Source organism: Ochotona curzoniae, unplaced genomic scaffold (assembly GCF_017591425.1).
Source record: "Ochotona curzoniae isolate NIBS_2020 unplaced genomic scaffold, NIBS_Ocur_1.0 contig_3332, whole genome shotgun sequence".
Taxonomy (NCBI): domain Eukaryota; kingdom Metazoa; phylum Chordata; class Mammalia; order Lagomorpha; family Ochotonidae; genus Ochotona; species Ochotona curzoniae.
The window spans coordinates 6,483,066-6,503,471 of NW_024465816.1; the positions used below are offsets into that span (position 1 = coordinate 6,483,066).

At 43.2% G+C, this 20,406-nt stretch overlaps 1 protein-coding gene across 1 annotated transcript in view; it reads left to right on the plus strand.

The window, feature by feature from the left end:
• The window catches only part of LOC121156275 (phospholipid-transporting ATPase IB-like), a 96,924-nt gene that overhangs the window by 18,692 nt on the left and 57,826 nt on the right, over positions 1 to 20,406 (plus strand). The window contains exons 7-18 of the mRNA XM_040979890.1: positions 491 to 560; positions 1,097 to 1,224; positions 2,063 to 2,174; positions 4,821 to 4,983; positions 7,946 to 8,073; positions 9,362 to 9,439; positions 12,213 to 12,301; positions 12,540 to 12,578; positions 13,306 to 13,378; positions 14,049 to 14,154; positions 14,737 to 14,819; positions 16,302 to 16,351. Of these exons, the coding sequence (XP_040835824.1) occupies positions 491 to 560; positions 1,097 to 1,224; positions 2,063 to 2,174; positions 4,821 to 4,983; positions 7,946 to 8,073; positions 9,362 to 9,439; positions 12,213 to 12,301; positions 12,540 to 12,578; positions 13,306 to 13,378; positions 14,049 to 14,154; positions 14,737 to 14,819; positions 16,302 to 16,351 (1,119 nt within the window). The remainder of the gene's footprint in view (positions 1 to 490; positions 561 to 1,096; positions 1,225 to 2,062; positions 2,175 to 4,820; positions 4,984 to 7,945; positions 8,074 to 9,361; positions 9,440 to 12,212; positions 12,302 to 12,539; positions 12,579 to 13,305; positions 13,379 to 14,048; positions 14,155 to 14,736; positions 14,820 to 16,301; positions 16,352 to 20,406) is intronic.

Consider the following 20,406-nt stretch of genomic DNA (forward strand, 5'->3'; position numbering starts at 1 on the left):
AAGGCGGTCACACAGGAATCATTTCAAGTCTCGCACATGCCAGAGACCCAAGTCTTGGTTCCATCACCTGCTGTCTGCCTGGATGCTGAACCAGAGGGGAAGAGTTGGGAATCGAACCAGGCCCTCCAAGATGGGCCGCAGACACCGCAAGCAGTGTCTGAACTGATACAAATGGGGCCCACTTCAGAAAAGAACCGCATTTTCTATTTCACCTCAGATGCATCTCTGAATTCCAGCATATTTGTCCTCCTGCTGAGGTTACATGACTATAACGGTACATCCTTTTCCACTGAAGCAGCCTTTGAACAAGATGAATTTCAGGCTGGCAGGATCAGACTGCTGCTGTCGCCAGTAGAATGGTTCTTTGGTTATAGTCCTTTCCATTTTGCAGATTGGTTATTCATTTGGGCTACATCTTGTATTTTTTGTTATTGGAAAAATAGTTGCGTGAAGAAGTAACGTTCCGTATTGCTTGTGTTATTTTCCATAGTGAACCTCAGTCAATGTGTTATGTTGCAACATCTAATCTGGATGGAGAGACAAATCTAAAGATACGACAGGTAAAGATAGCTTTTTTAAAAAAAAAAATCCCAACCGTGCACTCAAGCATCCAATGTCAAGTTTTGTTAGGTACCGGTTGTTTTTTCACTAGGAAAATCTGATTGTCACCAGCATTGAATGGGTGTAATTGATCCTCATCAAATATAGACAGAGTACATTGTTATTATTGCTGTTGTTATTGCTGTTATAAAAGGGAACTAGATGAACATGTTACTTTTATCAGGAAAATGTATACGCTATAAATGTTGGATCAAAAGCGATAACACGCTTTTATAGGCATTGTTTCAAACGATTCTCGTCAGTGTTTTGATGGTCAAAGGACTGTCATAGCAACATGCCATAAACGGACTGAGAGGATGAAGGTTATACCATCCTATACTCTGCGGCTTTTGCCATCCTGTATACTACGGCTCTCAACATCCCCGTCTGAGATCAAATGCGACGCATTTCTCGGTGCTGACTTTCAGCTCATCTTCTGTTAACTTCTAGAAGCACATTTGTTTTAGTTCCCTTCACCTTCAACGTTATTTTACAGGCTTTGCCAGATACAGCTGACATGCAAACAGAGAAACAACTGTCAAGTCTATCTGGAAAAATAGAATGTGAAGGGCCTAATTGCCATTTCGACACCTTTGTTGGAACCTTGTACCTACCTGGCAAAAGGTATCATATTTCTCTTTGCAAGCATTTTTTTTTTTTTGTTCTTTCATGGGGACACAGAATGTGGCAATTTTTGTTCTGTCAACTAATAACGTTTTGTAACATTGTACTCATTCCTGTTTTCTTTCGCTGTAATGTACCCTGACATGTTTTTGTAACTGTGAAAAGAGTTCCTAAATTTAAGTGGAAAAGGCATGGCATTTTCTCAATCAGTGCAAATGCTAATCTTGATGGCTGGAGAAGCCAGGGTTCCTATGAACAGAATTACTTAGAATATTCCTTAGAATAAATCAATGGGAAGAATGAGATTTTTAAAAAATGACCAAAAAAGAGCCCTTGGTGATTTGGTCGATGATGATGATGCAGGAACTATCCTTGCTTTTGTTCCCCCATGTGCATACTTTGGAGGAATTTTCCAGACTTTTACGGGAGGATCTGTTGTGTAGTGAGTCACCAGTGCCGGAGGGGAGGAGGCCAACCCAACAAAGCCGGCACTGCCCTGCCTCGCTTGGTGCCTTCCACAGATCAATAAGTCGGCATACAGCTCTTTCTTTGCTCACAGGATCCTCTCTGACAAATTGATTTCTTAGCCACCCTAGGTTTAAGCAATGGTCTTCTCACTCCCTAACTTTTCGTCAGCACATCTCTGCAGTGGTGACAGATGAATACTTCAGCCAATCTTTGTGTTATAGGGAGAGGTACTTTATGAAGGAGTCGTTGTTTTACTGTCATTTGCCCAAAAAGTTAAACTTCAGTAGGGGTAAAAGCTCGTTCTTTCGTTGCACCTTGAGACAAGAGGAAGCTTCTCTGGTACTACATCTGCGCTATCCTTTATTTGTAGCCCTGTTTCAATTGGGCCTGACCAGGTCTTGTTAAGAGGAACCCAACTTAGAAACACTCAGTGGATCGTTGGCATCGTGATTTACGCTGGCTTTGACACCAAATTCATGCAGGTAAAATATGCTGTGATGACAAATGGTACTGCTTTTAGATTTTTTTTTCCTTCTGTTTTTACAGATTTAGCAGGTTTAGTACACATGTGGTATTCAATAAAATCCTGGAAATCCATGTAATGAAGAAATATGCATAAATTTCATTTTTTTTTTTTTTGCACCAAAATGAACTTGCTCTAAAACTTCACTTAATTCCACTTTTCGTGAGCTTTTGGAAACATCCATGTGTATAGCTCCCCCATTAAGATGTGATTTTTTTCTCTCCAAAGTTTTCTGTAAGTTATCTGTCACAAGTACCTTGCCTCTCAGTTATTATTTTTATCTGCCTTCAGTACATATTGTTTTGCCCTAGGATTTTACAAATGTTTGTTGTTTATATGAAGTAGCTGATAGTAAGTCTTTCTTTTTCCTGTTATTGAAAAACAACATTTGGACTTAAACATTTCCTCTGTAAATATCTTGTTAGCCCCCATTTCTTTATTTTTTTATTATTATTTTTAAAGATTTATTTTTATTATTTTTTTATTGGAAAGGCAGATATACAGAGAGGAGAGACAGAGAGGAAGATCTTCCGTCAGATGATTCACTCCCCAAGTGAGCGCAATGGCCGATGCTATGCTGATCCGAAACCAGAAGCCAGGAGTCTCTTCCGGGTCTCCCACGCGGGTCCAGGTTCCCAAAGCTTTGGGCCGTCCTTGACTGCTTTCCCAGGCCACAGGCAGGGAGCTGGAAGGGAAGCGGGGCTGCCAGGGATAGAACCGGCGCCCATATGGGATCCCGGGCATGCAAGGCGAGGACCTTTAACCACTTGCGCCACCGCGCCGGGCCCTAGCCCCCATTTCTTTCCAGATGTCAATTTTGAGAATTTGTGGGGTAGCAAGGAACAGGGTATTTTCCTGTTCCTGAATGCCTTACAGTGTGTGGAGGAAGACAGTCAAGACAGTAGGTTACCTAAAGAAGGAGTGGCAGGTGCAAGATGTCATGGGCGTACATGGGCGCCCCATCCTACAAAACGTTGGCGCTCCCAAGGGAAGGCAACACATAGACTGAAAACTTCAGGCGTGTAGACTAGATGGAACTTAGGAGTGAGGAGGTAAGAAGGGAGGCTGACAGCAGGCCTAGGTTGGCCACAGTGTCCATATTGAAACGTCGTGTGACCGTTTTGGCTCAGGGTCACCGGTGCGTGGAGGAATGCCGTGGTGAGGCTCTTTACTGAGTGCTTGCACTCGTGCCCTTGAGGAGCGGGGCGCAGCTTCTTGCAAAACTGTGGCTGACTCAGTAGAACACGCTGTGCACAGCCTTCTCTCTTGGCCTGTCACTTTCCTTTGCTCCTCACTCTGATGGTCTTGATGCTGCACCCAGCAAGAACGTATTTGACCGTAGATTCTGTCTTCTAATGGACGCAGGCTAAGGTAGCAATATAGCTTCAAGTTTGGTCAGATGTGGCACAAAATATACCTGCACAAAGTGCCAAGGTTAACAACCACTTTTGGGTGTGATCCACTGCAACCTATACTGTCACAGTCTGGGATGCTGTACAGACAGCTCTCCAATGCCACACATTTTGTCTTGCTATTGATTATACACATGACAATAAACCATTCAACTGTGACTTAGAAGCCTGCAGTAGATGAACATAAAGCATCCTATTATCCTATCAGAACACCTGGTTGGCACGGTAGCTCACGCATATATGTACATATTCATATACACATGTATATAAATACGTATATTTATTTATTTATTTATTTAAAGATCCATTTATTTTGTTTGGAAATTCAGATATACAGAGAGGAGGAGAGACAGAGAGGAAGATCTTCTGTCTGATGATTCACTCCCCTAGTGGCTGCAACCGCCAGAGCTGAGCCAATGTGAAGACAGGAGCCAGGAGTTTCTTCCCGGTCTCCCATGTAGAGTACAGGATCCCAAGGCCTTGGGCCATTCTCAACTGCTTTCCCACAAGCAGGGACCTGGATGGGAAGTGGAGCAGCCAGGACATAAATTGGTATCCATATTGGGATCCTGATGCATTCAAGACGAGGACATTAGCTGCTATGCTACTGCACTGGACCCCATTGTTTTTAAAACTAGAAGAAATTCAATAACTATTTATTGTTTGTCTACACGGCTGATCACCTAGTCTTTGGGATATCCACATTTGGTGTTTTTAAAAACTCTGCAACATTGAGGTCAGCTATGTTCATATGTTTTCTAGAGCAATAAGAGCTTCTTAGGCCTGGAGTGGAAAACCATGTCTGCTCATCAGTGCAATGCTCTTGTATTTAAAAAAAAATGCAAAGGTTGTAGTTTCCTTTTTCTAAAAATATGTTTTTATTTTCAAGAAGTAAGCCATAGAGGAAGGAGAGAGAGAAAAGGAGAGAGAGAGAGAGAAAGAGAGGGTACTCCTATTTGCTGTGTTGCTCCCCAAACACCTGTAAGTCAGGAGCAGACCAGGGCCAAAGCCAGGAGCCTGGACCACTGGCCAGCCATCACAGCCATGTGCCAGGTATGGGTGTGCTAGTCTAACATCCCTCATTTTTCTTTCAGATGTTAGACCCTTCTCTTCTTGCCATCAATACGTACATTACAACTTCTTAGGTTTTGTTTTGGTCTTTTTGTGTTTGTGTGTCTGTGTGCTTTTTGTAGAATTCTGTCAAATCGCCCCTCAAGAGATCCAAGGTTGAGAAAGTGACCAACGTGCAGATCCTCGTGCTGTTCATGATGCTGCTGGTCATGGCCTTGATCAGCTTTGTGGGAGGAGTGATATGGAATCAAAGTTACGGTGCAAATATCTGGTACCTAAATAATGGTAAGGAGCTGTCGTTTTCAGAAGTTGTTCTACTTTTAAAAGTGACATTAGGAACTTGATTTTATGATTTTGCTTACAGGTCAAGGCAATTATTTCTAATTGCATTGCAAACAAAATGTTATTTTCCTAAGATTTTTGAAATTTGCTTTGAATTGGCAAAAATTGTATATACTTATAAGGTACAGTGGGATGTTTTATTGGACACATATATACCATGAATGATATATCTAATCAAGCCATCACCTCCCTTTTTATTTTCAATTTTACTTCTTCTTATTTTTGTTTTTTTGTTTGTTTTGTTTTGTTTTTGTCTGAGCATGTGGATTATCTGCTCTTTTATCAAATAGCACCCTATGAGCTTTCTTCAAATCCTCTGATAATAGATTTTTATTGGTTCAGGCCTCAAAAGTGTAATTGATGCAGTGATTAATATGAATTGGTGCAGTGCCTAAAAAAGTGTTAGGTCATCTTACAGGCCTCTTCCTGGTCCTATTGTAGGCTGATTTCTTGTCCTGTGTTCAAGAATGCTGCAAAGCTAAATTGCCTCTGGAGCCCAAAGACCACCAAGATCAGTTTATGCCCTAGTGGGTAGGACCAAATCTCACTTTGCTATGGTCCATCTGTTATTGAGGTGGGCTCACTAACTGATACAGTATCTGTCCTCTCCTGGTGATGTTGGCTAGTGTAGAATTCAGCTCAAACAGGGCAGATGAACCCCTCTTGGAGATTGAATAAGGTCCAGAGGTCCTGCTACCTTGGCCTGGGGTCAGGGACCATTAGGATTTATGTAGTGTTGGGCTTCAGCAGCCTGGCACTGGGTCACAAAACAGTCCTGGGATTCTTTGCTATCTGCCAAAGATTGTGGCAGAGGTGATGGGGTCAGCTCCACAGCTTATCATGGAGGACCAAAGTGGATCACAGCTGATTTCCACCATAACGTGGTCCTGTGTGATTTTTTTTTTATTATTATTTTTATTGGAAAGGCGGATATACAGAGAGGAGAGACAGAGAGGAAGATCTTCCGTCCGATGATTCACTCCCCAAGTGAGCGCATCGGCCAGTGCTATGCCGATCCGAAGCCAGGAGTCTCTTCCGGGTCTCCCACGCGGGTGCAGGGTCCCAAAGCTTTGGGCAGTCCTCGACTGCTTTCCCAGGCCACAGGCAGGGAGCTGGAAGGGAAGCGGGGCTGCTGGGATTAGAACCGGCGCCCATATGGGATCCCGGGCGTGCAAGGCGAGGACCTTTAACCACTTGCGCCACCGCGCCGGGCCCAGTCCTGTGTGATTTTAAGAGTGCACACGAGGCCTGTAAGAGACTGGGAATGATGCACACCAAAAAGACTCTCCCTCGCCTACATATGTGTCTTCAGGTGACACTCCATCTCCAGGCGCTGGCCTAGGGATGGGCTGTACTAACCCAACACTGGTTTCTGAGACACAGCCCCTTGGCTCCTTGTTGGCTACAAAAGGTAAATGCAGCCCCTATTCCTTACCCTGCTAGCAGTCCAGACTGAACCCAGATTAGACATGCCTGGATCCTATACTCTGATTCCTAGGAAGTCTTGAGGGTATCTTCCAAGCCCAGCAGATGCTAGCAGTAACACATGGCAAAAAAAAAAAAAAACCCAAACCAAACCCAAACCAAAACAAAAAACTAAACTTGCTGAGAAGCAGGTTTCTGCCCAATGCCGGGCAAGGGCAAAAGCTCTGTCTGTGAATGAGGGCTGGTTGGTGAGGGAGCAGACTTTGGGTTTTACAAGGTGCTGGGTCTCTGTGCAATAGGGTGAATTCCTTGTTTCAGGCAGAACTCCTAAGCTCTCCCTCCTGGCTTGTCTGTTTAGCTGGAGATTCGCTTTTTGCCCATGTTTGCCAGGGGTGAAGGAGGGAAAGGTAACAAGGACCTTAGGCTGTGGAATTTCCAAATATTCACTCCACGTTTGGGCCAGGGGCAAAGGTCTGAGAAAATCAGTCCAACTTGAATGTTTTTTTTTTTCTGCAGTAGGTCGAGCACAAAGACTCAGTTCCCTCTCCCTCCCCCAAGCAGCACTAGACTTCTCTCTGTGCCACTCTTCCAGGAGCTTGGGGAGGGCTGACACAGGGCTTCTCTTCTGAGGAGTGTAGCAAGATTTGGTATTATGATTTCTCACTTGTCTTCCACAACTCTTGCGAAGGTGACTTAAATAGTTGGATTGGTGAAGGTGTGTGCAGCCATTCACATGTGGGATGGGCATTCTCTGTAAGGAGGTGGTTGGCTCAGCCATCACCTCCTAAACCTTTCTCTTAATTCTATTTTCCACGGAGTGTTTGGACTACCCTCCTAGATGCTTAGTTTCCTGTATCTCTGACTTTGCATGTTATTCCCAAGGAGAAGTCCTCTTCATTCCCTTCCCCTCATCTCCTGAGGTTTGCAAATTCCCTCTTCAAACGTTGCTCACTTCCTTTTCTGAAAGCCCCTTCTGGGTTTGTGTGGCATGACCTTGTGTGGGTGCTGTGTTGGCTGAGTCAGCTTATGTTCTCAAGCTGTGCCAGCCCCGAGCTTCCTTGGGCAGGGTCTGTGTCTTCCTCAATATTGAACCTCATTGCTCCTTTTTACATAGCTTGTATTTAGCAAGTGCATATTGTAAAGCATGTAGATTTGTGTCCATTTTCAATGGAGAAAAGCCACGCCTCTTTTACCCGTTTTTAATTTATTTGAAAAACAGAGACTGAGGTCTCCCACCCCACTGGTTCGCTTCCCCAAATGCCTGCCACAGCCAAGGATGACCAGGCTGAAGTAGGAGGCAAGAACTCAAATTGGCTTGCTCACATCGGTGGCAGGGACTCAAGTTTCTGAAATCACCCACTTGAATCAGTGGCAAGGCTAAGATTCTAACATAGACAGTCACACAGGGCATGGGCATCCCATGATGGTGCCAAGGCGACGCCTGAAACCGTGACGTGGGTCTTCTGATTTTCTCCCACAGACATCAACGCCCACAGCTTTGCTTTGGACATTTTGGTGTTCATCATCCTGTACCACAACCTCATTCCCATCAGTCTGCTGGTGACTCTGGAAATTGTGAAACTTATTCAGGCCCTGTTCATAAACTGGGTGAGTAGTAAAATCAGAAATTCAGAAACAAGTTTACTCCCAAGCCATTGCTTTTTGTTGTTGTTGCTAAAAACACAATTCTGATGTGTTTTTTTTTTCTCCCCCCTTGAAAGTAGAAAAATAGAATGATAGAGGAAGAAAGAGCTCCCTTGTATTAATTCACTCCCCAAATATCCATAACAGCTGGAGCTGGGTCAGGCTGGAGCCAGGAGCCAGCTCAGTCTGAGCGTTCCCAGTGGATGACAGGGACTCCCTCCCAGGGCTTGCATCTATAGAAACCTGGACTTAGGAGCAAAGCTAGGACGCAATGCCAGGCTCCAATGTGAAGCTCAGTGGTCCTGAGGGGTGTCTCAACTGCCGCACAGCAGTGCTTTGAAAGCTGTTCTCAGTTTTCACAAGAAGGCTGGAAGATCTGTGCTCTGTTCCTATTTCGTGGATGGAGTCACCGAGAAGCACAAGTGTTCACTGCTGAAGATCTCAGCTTTGCAAAAGTAGAGCCAAGTTTTCTTTCTTTTTTTAAATTAAATTTCAAAAAAGATTTATTTGATCTGAAAAGCATATTTTACAGAGAGAAGGAGAGATACAGGGATTGGAAGTGGAACAGCTAGGGTATGAATTGGAACCCATATGGGATGCTAGCAACACAAGCTGGACCCAGAAAGTCAAATCAGGTTGTCTAATTCCAGATTATCAACACATCAACATTTCTCTTCTCTTCTTTTCTTTTCTTTTCTTTTTTTTCTTCTCTTTTCTTCTCTCTCTCTCCTCTTTAACATTTACTTACTCTATTTTAAAGGCAGAGTTGAGAGAGAGAGATTCTTTCATTCATTGGTTTTACATCCCCAGATTACCTCAATTAACAGGGTTGGGCCAAGCAGAAACCAGGAACCAGGATCTTCATCCAGCTCCACACAGATGGCAGGAGCCCAAGCACTTGGGCCATTTTCCACTGCTTTCCCAGTCCTATCAGGAGGGTGCAGAATCAGAAATGGAGCAGCTGGGACTTAAACCATTGCCCATATGGTTTGGCAGGGTCGCAGGCGGCAGCTTAGTCAGTTAGGCCCCAACACTGACCCCTCTAAATTTCTTTCTACACATTACTACTTCTGTATAAAGTCTTCTAAAATAAAAGAGAAACTAGCATGTATTGTTTCAATCCAAGTATTCTGTAGTCTCCATTACAAGTTCTTCATAAACTTTAGTCATGAAGAAAGATCAGTTGCCTTTTTGCAATGATATTGAGCCTTGTTTTGAACCTGGTTTGGGTCGTATTTTTCATTTTTTTCAGGATGAAGATATGCATTATAAAGTAAATGATGTCTATGCCGTGGCTAGAACATCCAATCTTAATGAAGAGCTTGGGCAGGTGAGCGCCTCTGTGGGAACTGGACAATATCAGAGGTACTTAAGAAGGCTCTAGTGCAGCATGTGCTGGTTAACCTGCCAAAGTCCACCATGGGAGGTAGTTTAAATCAACATACAGGAAATCTTGTAGGAATGTAAAGACATTCTTTATTCAAAATATTGATAATGCACATCTTGGATAACAAAACATGGGTACTTGATAATACTGCATCATGGGTATTTGGTAATACTAAATCACAGGTAATAATATTGCATCATGGATAATAATATTGAAATATGGGGTAATGGTATTGCATCATGCATAATAATACTGCGTCATGTTAAATAGAACAGGTGTATTAACGGCTGTGTGCTTAGCAGGAGTGAAACACAGAAAAACTTGCTGCTGGCTCTTAGGTTTCCAGTTAGTTCAGGGATATGAATTTGCTGGTGGAGCCTTCGCTTCCTCCTACCCTGCATCTCTGGGGAATTTTAGAGACTGCTACAAAGTGTAACACCTACCAAATTCATATTTTCTTATAGCTACCAGAAGAGCAATAGTTAAGTATCTAGTTTTTAAAGACAAATCCTGACTTGAGTGTTGTCTAGTTCCACCCATTTTTCTGTAAATGATAGGATTTCCTCATCTTCCTCCTCTTTTTCCTCCTCCTCCTCTTCTTCTTCTTAACAGATGAATAACCGTGTGTGTGAGGGCATTACATTTTCTTTATGCATTCATATGATGATGGACATCTTGGTTGATTCCAAATCTTGGGCATATGGACAGTGCTACTATAAGCATGGTGACATAGGTATCTTTTTGATACAATGTCCTTTGGGCATGCGTATAAGAGTGGAAATTCTTGGTTGTATGGAAGTTGTACTTCTAGCTTTAAAAAAAACATTTCCATACTGGTTGCCACAGTGGCTTCACTAAGTTGCATTCTCATCAACAGTGTGTCAGATTCCTTTTTGAACTCTTGCACTGTTGTTACTCTCTGTCTTGGATAATATCCATTCTCACAGGGGTAAGGTGATGCAAATGATCTAGCATTGTTGTTTTGGGTTTTCCTAATAACTAGGGGTGTTGGGCATTTTTTGCATATATTTATTGTCCATTTGTATTTCTTCTTTTGAGAAATGTCTATTCAGATCTTTTCCTTTTTCCTAACTGACTTGTTCTGGTTTTTTTTTGTTGTTGTTGTTTATTTTTATTGTGTTTGATAATATTTTGGATATTGCTCTGTCAGGTAAGTGAATTGCAATATTTTTTCCCATTCTGTTTTTATGCCTTCACTCCATTGATCATTTCTTTTGTTGTACAGAAGTCACAAGTTTGGTATAATCATTTGTTTTGCTTTTTTTTGTCTGCTTAGCTGGGGGGGGGGGTAAGGGTTGGATCTTATTCCAAAAAAAAATCATTAATAAACCAATATTGTGAAGCATTTCCCCTGTTTTCTCCCAGCAACTTCACAGTTTCAGGTGTTACGTGGAAATTGAAAGTGAAAGGATGGAAAAAGATAGTCCAGGCTAATGGTATAGCCATTTTTATATCAAATAAATATAGACTTTGATGTGAAAAGGTCACCACATAATGATCAAAGAACTTCCTTCCACAAGAAGAGATCACCTTGCCAGTTTCTTCTGATGTTTTCTTTTTCATCTTTAATTATACTAAGTTTTTCTCTCTTGTTTTGATATCCAGATGTGAGGATACAATGCAGTATTCATCCCTAATTCCAAATCAGAGATGGACTCCCAATGAAACTGTAAAATGTGATTTAACAATATGCTGCTGGACTCTCTTCCATTGTCCATCCCTACAGTGTCAGGATACACTTAAATAGCAGAATGATGGACTTATGACTGCTTATGAAGGACTATGTTGTTGAAATAATGTAGAGGGAGTCACTCAGGGTGTGGAGAGGGGGAATCCCAGAGCCTATGGAGCTGTCATAAGACAATAAAATAAATAAACAATTTTTAAAAGTCACACTTAAACCCATTTCAAAATAAAATACAATGAAACACAAACAGAAATCTGTGGGTTACATGTGAATGGGTTAATGTGAGCTCTGCATTCTGCCCGTGGGTCAATGGACAGTTTCAATGCCAATGTTATGCTCATTTAATTACTATGGCTTTATAGAATGTTCTGAAATCAGGCATGGTGATTCTTGTAGGTTTTTTTTGTGTGTGTGTGTGTCATATGAATTTTAACTTTTCCTTTTTGTATAAGTGTCATTGGCATTTTGATAGGGATTGTGTTGAATGCATATATATATATATATATGGGAGTATATATATGGGAGCATATATATATATATATATAGGCATCAGGGACTTAACATTATTTTAGTTTTTTATTCCGACAATTTCATCAACTGATTTCTTTTGAACTTTTCCCCACTCTTTCTTTTGATTAAAGCACATGTTTCTTTTATTTTCAGTTTTTAAAAATATTTTATACTGAATCAATTTGATACATTTTTCTCCTGCTTACAGCTTTGTCTGAATTCTGTATGCTTTGCTAGGAAGAATTCTTTTTTGTTTCCTACGTAATTTGTCTCCTCCAGTCTGATTTTCCTTTGACCAAAATTCCATCTTTTTCTTCTCAATGGAAGTTTTTGGTCTATTTTATAATCCTAATTTTTAATTTTATTGAGTTTTGATGAGGAAATATGATTTATAAAAACTTGTATCTTGACTATTTTGTCTATGGTTTATTTGTGGTCAATTAAGCATTAAGTCGGTGACTATCATGTGACTCTGCATGTTTCTTTTTTCTTTGATAGGTCAAATACTTATTTTCTGATAAAACAGGAACACTTACTTGCAATATTATGACATTTAAGAAGTGTACCATTGCAGGTATAATGTATGGGTAAGTGTTTCTACTCCCATCCTCAAGGAAATTTTCACTAGTTTGGTCTTAAAATGAGTTCACTTTTATTTGCTTCAAGGCTTACCTAACTCTGAATGGGACCGAAAGTTAATAGAGCCTGTCTGAAAATGCATAGTTGTTTTAAATACGGCAATGTGCTTTTGTGCCTGCCTGGGGTACTTGAGGGATTCTGTTGGCAGGCTTGTAACAGCTATGTGTCCTTCTTGTTTCCCTGTAGAGATTCAGAGCCGAGCGATGTCATCACAGAAGAGAACAGGTAGACAGCCTTCTGGGCCTCTTTGCCTCTGTTGGGATCCCTGCAACCTCCTTGGAGTCAGCCTGGCAGACTACAGAGCCTTGTGCAGCCCTCTGAAGGCAGTTTCCAGAACATTTCTCTTGACAGATTTTCCCTCTGTGGTAGTGAAAGAACCTAGGATCCAGGCTTTTACTTACTGCTTTTTTAGTTGCTGCAAATTCCTCAGAGTAACACAATTTTTAGCACCATCCAGTTCCCTTTTGCAGGCCCAGGCTTGATGGGACGTACAAGGACAGCCCTGTAAATATTGGTGACAGTTACGCTTTTTTTTTTTTTTAAGCATAGAAACTTTATTTAGTGGAAAGGCAGAATGGCAGAGGAAGGGTGAGACTGAGAGCATCCATCCGCTGGGTTGGTTTCCTAAACGACCGTGAAGACTAAGGCTAGGCCAGGTAAAAATCAGGAGCCTGAAATTCCACCCGAATCTCCCACGTGGCTGGCAGTGAGTCATCTGCCACTTTCCCGGGTGCATTAGTGGGGAACTGCACTGGAAATGGAGCCACCAGGCCCTGAAGTAGGGGCTGCAGGCGGCAGCTTCACTTTCCCAATACTGGCCCCTCTGTGACTCTTCAGGGAAGATCCTCCTGAAAACAGAACATGGTGCTTAGTGTTGACTTTAAGTTCTTTTGTTTAGTGGTGCATGCCATGAGGGACTTTTTGTTGAAAGTGATCTTTTTTACTCTTATAGTCAGTCACCTCCCACCACAGACACCTGTGAATTCAATGACCCCAGCTTACTGGAGAATTTAAAGAACGGCCATGTGAGTGCGGTATTTCCATTCTAATTAATGAAGTGCTAAACTGATCAACTGAGTGAATTTAAATTATGCAAGATATTTTATTATGCAGCCACCAGTTGAGTCTGTCCATCTGTTTTTAAACTATTTGGCTTTGTTGCATTGCGTTCTGCGAATCTCTATATTCGTCTATTGCAAGGGATTGATCTATTTGGTTTGAGATGATGGTCTCCTAAAAATTTAAATGTTTGATCATTTGAAACATTGACAAAGAGAAGGAATATTAAACTCACACTTAATCCAGAAGCTTCAGATGTACTAATTGTGTCTCCGCTTGGGCCCTTCGAGTAGACCCTTCTGTATGACGGTTGCATGCCACTGTCACCATCAGCATTCAGACGACTAACTAACCTCCTTACTCAGATCTTTAAGGGTCATCTGCCCATATACAGTATAAAATATTGTCCCCACCCTCCCTTCCACCGGTCGCTGGCACATGACAGCAGTTTTGGAAAATCTCTCCTGCTCAGCAAGGATAGAGCGTAACCACAGAACCAGCACCATTGGAATGAATGAATGGCCTTCTGCTGGCATTCACCTTTGTGTGTACTTGGGGTCAAACTTCAGTTGTTATAAATTGTACACAGCTTGCTGGCCTGAGAGGAAACCCACTAATTCTGTGTCTGTTTTTCAGCCCACAGAAGACTATATAAGGGAATTTCTCACCCTGCTGAGTGTGTGCCACACCGTTTTTCCAGAGAGTGATGGAGATAATATCATCTACCAAGCTTCCTCTCCAGGTAGGTGTTCTTTGCAAGTGAAGCACAGGTGTCAAAACCGTGAAAAGAGTTCACGCTGCTGCTGGCTGCCTTGATTGTTCCTGTTGGTCCTTCCTGGGACAGCTCATGGGCTGGGGGCATTCATGGGGTCCAGAGCAGCTCTGAGCTGCTTGGGTGTTCTGAGGCTCCATGTTGTCCACCCTCACTGCACCCTCAAGGCTCTAGTGGGCTCTTACGAGCCCAAGGTCAAGGAGTGTGCTTAGATTTAATAAGTAGCAAAGCAGAGGTAAGTTGAAGGCCCTGCAGCATCTAATGGAAAGGCTGTTAAACGTCTAGGGAGCAAACAAGATCATGAATAATGAAAAAGTATGAAAACCCAACCCAAAGAGGCCTTATTTAACAAAATGTCTTATTTCATGAAAGCAGTTCAATACAGAGAAGGACAATGGAGCGCTTTTGGATCAAAAAAGCAAGATTGCTTTTCTTTTGTTTTTTTTAATGACATTTTTGTGCTGGAGAATGGAGATCTGTGTCAAATTTAGTGTTGATATAGTTGCTTACTCTCTTTTCATCTTTTTGTTTTTTTTTTTTTTTAATTGACAGATGAAGCCGCTTTAGTGAAAGGAGCAAAACATCTTGGCTATGTGTTCACTGCCAGAACGCCATACTCGGTGACCATCGATGCTGTGAGTACGACCCTGAGTAGTTCTCAGTACTTTGCAGCATCTCGCTTTTCCAGAGACGTGCACATGGAGCCCCCGGGGGCGAGGTGCTGGAGAGTCCTGCCTGGCCCCATGGAGCTCCGCGGGCGAGATGCTGGAGAGTCCTGCCTGGCCCTTCCCTCCCAGCCGCTGTCCTCGGGCGCCTCCCTCCTCTGCTCTGGGTTCTCCCCAGCTTTGTGATGATCTCATGGATCCAAGAGTCCTTGTGAAAATCTGAGAAGTTCACCTAGTAAAGTTATTGGAACAAGTGCCTGCCACGCAGAAAATCCACCAAGTGAGCAACTGCGGAGTTAGAATGATCAGACCTCCCAGAAACCAGCTGTGCTTTCCTGATGAGGCACTAACTGGGTGCAAATGCCTCTTGGGTGCATGCTGCTCTTCCATTGATTTGTCATTTCATTGCATACATGCCTGTGGCCTGTGGCTTGCGATAACTGTTTGCCACAAGCCTTTATTAATGGGCAGTGACCATGGCATTGGGAATGATGAATTCATTCTTATAGCCAGACCATCCGGCCAATAGAAATTCTCAAATTATTTGAAATTCTATAGTGCCTTTTATTGGTAACACTAGGAACCTGTGGATTCAGAGATAAATTGATCTTGGCAGCAGGAAGTCAAGAGGCTATACTGGAAAAATTTAGAAAACATTATGTCATTTCTTTGAAACCTTTTCTATAACATGGCACTTCCCTCTGTTCACCTCCTCACACTGTCTGAGCATTAAACGCTTCACTTGACTTTTGCAATAAAAAAGGTTTATTAATTTTTATCGGAAAGGTAAATCAAATTTACAGAGAAAAGGAGAAACACAGGGAAAGATCTTTTGTCTGCCGGTCATTCCCCAAATGTCCACAAAAGCCAGAGCTGAGCCAAGCTGAAGCCAGGAACTTCTTCTAAGTCTCCCACACGGGTGCAGGGTCCCAAGGCTTTGGGCCGTCCTCAATTGCTTTCCCAGGCCATCAGCAGGGAGCAGGATGGAAAGTAGAATAGTCAGGACTTGCACCGGTGCCTATATGGGATCTCCGTGCTTGCAAGGTGAGGAGTTAGCTATTGTGCCAAACCTGATCTTTGCAATTTAGAAAAAAAAAACCCACATTTATTTGTCCTCCAGTTGCCATGTGCTGATTGTCTCATTAACTGCATGTACTCTTGCCCCCTAAGACTAGTTATAAACTGTTTCTGAGAGTGCTGGTGGAGAAGGAAACAGAGGTGCCTCCTTCCTAAACAGCTGCCGCTGTTAGAAACGTGGATGCTCTTAACATTGCCTAGTGGCAGAGAACAGTCCTACCAGACGAGGGCGCCATCATCTCATCAGACGTGCAAGAATACTTTGATTTTGGGGAAAAAAACAAACTGTGAAATTCTTTCTTGGGCGATTGGATTGTTTGGCGAGACAATCGCCCTCTTCCTCAGCTGAGACCATGTCGTTTTGTCTCTCTGCAGATGGGTCAGAAGTGCATTTTCAAAATCCTTAATATCCTGGAATTTTCTAGGTAAGCCACCCCCTCCTCTGAGAGGACACCCTGCTTCTGTCCTTCAGCAGTCATTGCCATGAATCTTGAGCTCCCGCTCAGAGCCTCATCATTCTTTTCCTGAATAGCCTTCACCCTGAAAAGAAACAACATCTATTTTGTTAGAAGGGCTGGAGACTGTGAGAGAACACAGGATCCGCAGCTAACTCGGTACATTGATGTATGCAGCACAAACGCAGACTGTGGCTGCCCACCCCCCTAGAAAAATGCGTGTTCCACTGAAGTGATCTTTTCAACATCCCTGAGTTAATCATTGAAAGAATCAAATTGTTACTGATGTAATGTTGGGGCTTTTAATTGATTGGGATGATACTCTGTCGGCTCTACCTTCAGACCAGAGATGGTCTCCCCAAGAAACCGTTGAACTTATCTGGACAATAAGATGCTGGACTATGCTTTGTAGATGCTTGCAATGAAAGAATCTCAACTGAATTTGAACTGTGGTAATGCAACAAGGTGGAGGAATCCACCAGGCAAGAGGGGTTTGGAGAGAGGAGGAGGGAATCCCAGTGCCTATAAAACTGTGTCACATAATGCAATGTAATCAATTAAAAAAAAAGAAGAAAAGATAAAAAAGAAAGAATCAGGTTAAATCAAGGTCTGGGGTGTTTCCAACTAAGGGATGCTTCCAACGGTGAGAGAGAAGCTGGAGAATATTAATAAGACATATAGTAGCTGCTTCATGGGGATAGAACACACCTTCTACAGCTATGGACATTTCTGAGCATCTTTCACCTGCCAGCCACCTGTTCTGGAACTTGAGTGGCATGGACCGATTTCTGTCTGTAAGATTTCTGCTCTAGTGGAGGGAGGCCAATATCACACAGGCGAGAAAGCTTGCTAACACGTAATGCAGTCGTGCTGAGTGCTGGAAAGAACATCAGACACGGAGACATGACCGAGACAGCCATGCTGCGGGTAGCAGAGCTTGTGCTAGGTGGCCAGCCTTGCCCAGTGGGTGGGAGTTGGGTGGCAGCCCTGGGAAGACAGAGAGGAAGTGAATTCCAGACAGCAGCAACCAGCACTGGGATGAGTTGGTCGTGATTGTGGACGGAGGTGGTGGGCAGCAGCAGATGGACCGTGTGAATCTCACGTCAGGATTGTCAGAATCTTCAAGGAATTCAGTTTTTCCTTAATGTGCCACAGTCATTACGTTTTCAAATTGGGCACTGTCATCTATTGAACTTTTGAGAAATCACTCTTTTCCTGACTACGATGAAATGAAGCTAGACATGAACCACTTAAGAAACTTTAGAAAATCTTTAAACACATGGACAATAAATAGCATGATCCTGAATGAACGGATAAGAACAGACAATACACTTGATCTTACCAAAAGGCCGAGGAGCGATCCCGGATGAATAGATTATAGTAATTAGTGCCTCAGGAACAAGTTGGAAGGATTCAAGTAAATGACCTAACAATGCATCTCAACTACCTTGAAAAGCAAGAACAAATAAAACCCCAAATTAGTAGGAAGAAACAATTTAGAAAAGAAACAAATTTCAAATGAAAAAGATACATATCAGTGAAATGAAGAGTTGGTTTTTTGAAAACATAAACAAAATTGATACTTGATTGATGCAGTTAACCAAAAAAAGAAGTTCCAAATTAATAAAATCAGATAAACAGACACTAGATAGATTTCACAGAAATAAAAAGGGTCATGAGTAATCACTACAAACAGCTATATGCCAACAAACTGGAAAATATAGATGAAATGGATAGATTTCTAGACACATGCAATCTACCAAAATTAAGTCATGCAGTCATAGCAAGACTTGTACATTGCTGGGAGAGAAGCAGGTATCCTGCGCCTGGTTAATGCCAAATTTGGGTTAACTACACCAGTGTGCGAGCATAGTTTCCTATTTTTTTAAAGATATGTGGCAAGAACAGATGCCCACACTCCAGCAAGCAGTGCCTGGGAACTGATGTGCGCCTGTTTGTGGGCCCTGAGTAGGCAGGCAGGGGCCCATCTGGCATGGCACACTGCAGGAGGACTAGATGCTAGTGGGCTTGGGGGGCTGTGGATTGCTCAGGGAAGTGGTCTGGTGATGTGTGGAAGGGATGACTGCTGAGGGAGAATGTGATAGGTTAGGAGTGACTTCTGGGGGATGTCCACCAACCAGGCTCCTACACTTGCAGGCAAATGAGGGGCTGAGACTGGGTGGTTTAGGGGAAGGAAACCAGAGGATCTTCTGAGGCCATAGCAATACACCCACCCACGTGGGAGACCTAAGCTGGGCTAATTGGTACTAACTAACACCTGCTGGTGCATACAAAATTCATGGCTAGGGCTAGAGGGTCAACCACAGTACCCACCAGTGAGTGTCAGAGTAGAGGGTGTACCGTGTTGGGCTAGGCCATGGACACCAACTAACTCATGAGAGAACTGGGTCTGGTAGCAGATTCCTTGGGGGATTGTGGGCTCACACCTGTGGGACTGTTATAAGAGCTTGTTTGCTTAAGGGCTGGGGTGGTGATGGGCTGAGCTAGGCATGACCGTGGACCTTACTAATACTCATGAAGGGCACTAGGTTTGGGAACAGATTGGGCTGATCTGAGCTCAGGCTCACCCAAGAATTGGGTAGGGGTAGACTGTGTTAAAACATCCACCAACACACACAAGAGCTGACTGTGGTGGGTAAGGGCCTAGCACTCGCTAACATGTATGAGATCTGGGTCTTGGAGTAGGCCTGATGGGGAATCTTGGGGAAACTCCACCACTCCTGGTAGACCACCCTGCTGTTGGTGAGCATGTGAATCAGGACAGGATGCTGGTCAGGCCAGGCAGGGATATTTCACTTGTCATCAAGTGTGTGGGTTGGCTCTGGGGAGGTGGACCTGTCAGGGCAAGGCCAAACTACAGTACACTGGTATGCATGGGAGCAAGGATGAAGAGCAGGCTCTGCTGGTCTAACCTAGACTATCACACCTACCAGTTGGCATGAAAGCCAGAGATGGGGGCAGGCTAGGCAGTGCTAGGCTGCAGCAGCCACTAGTGAGAGTTAGGGGCAGGCCAGGCCAGGTCAGGCTACAGCATCTGATGGCAAAGACACAGGGGATGAATTATGCCAGGCTGGGTTAGAGCAACCACTGGCATGTGTAAGATCTGTAACTGGGAGCAAGCCTGGTTTGGGGAGCTAAGGGGACACCCTGGCTGGGCTGTGGCTCCCACTGGTGAGCACGAGGGCCAGAATTGGGGTAGTGAACTGGTTACATTGCTGCTGTGTTCCTCAGCATGGGTGTGGAGTGGTCTAGGGTGTGCCAGACTGGCTGGGCTACGTATCTGTACCTGCTAAACAGTGTGAGAGCTGGGTCTGGGGGTGGACCAGACAGGACTTGAGCCAGAATAGGTGTGAGCTTGTCAGGAAAGGCTGCTGTACCTGGCAGGACAGGAGGTGGGCTTGTCAGACTGGGCCAAGAACCCATCAGTGTGTACAGAATCTGCTACTGGGAGGTGACGAGATTGCTAAAGCAATCTTAAGCAAGAAAAACAAAGCTGGAGATGTTACAAAACCAAATTTCAAGACATGTTACAATGGAAATATCCTGGTACTGGCACAGAAATAAACATGTAAACCAATTTAACAGAATAGAAACCCCAGAAACCTATCCACACATCTACAATCAATGAGCTTTGACAGACAAAGCTAAATCAGCCCTGGGAGAAAAAAGTAGTCTTTTCTACCAATGATGCCAGGAAAATTGGATCTCCACATGTAAAAGTATGAAACAAGACCTTACACCTTATACAAAAATAAACACAAAAATAATCGAGGGTCTAAATCAATATCCTTATACCATCAAGCTACTGGAGAACAACATTGGGGAAGGTCTGTAAGACATTGGCATCAAGTGAAAAAGCAACTGACAGAAGGAGAGAAAAAATATCTACAGATATGCAACCTTAGAGAATCAATATCCAGGATCTATCAAGAGCTCAAGAAACTAAAAACAGAACAAACAATTCAGTCAGGAAATGGACAAAGAACATGCATAGGCATTTTTTT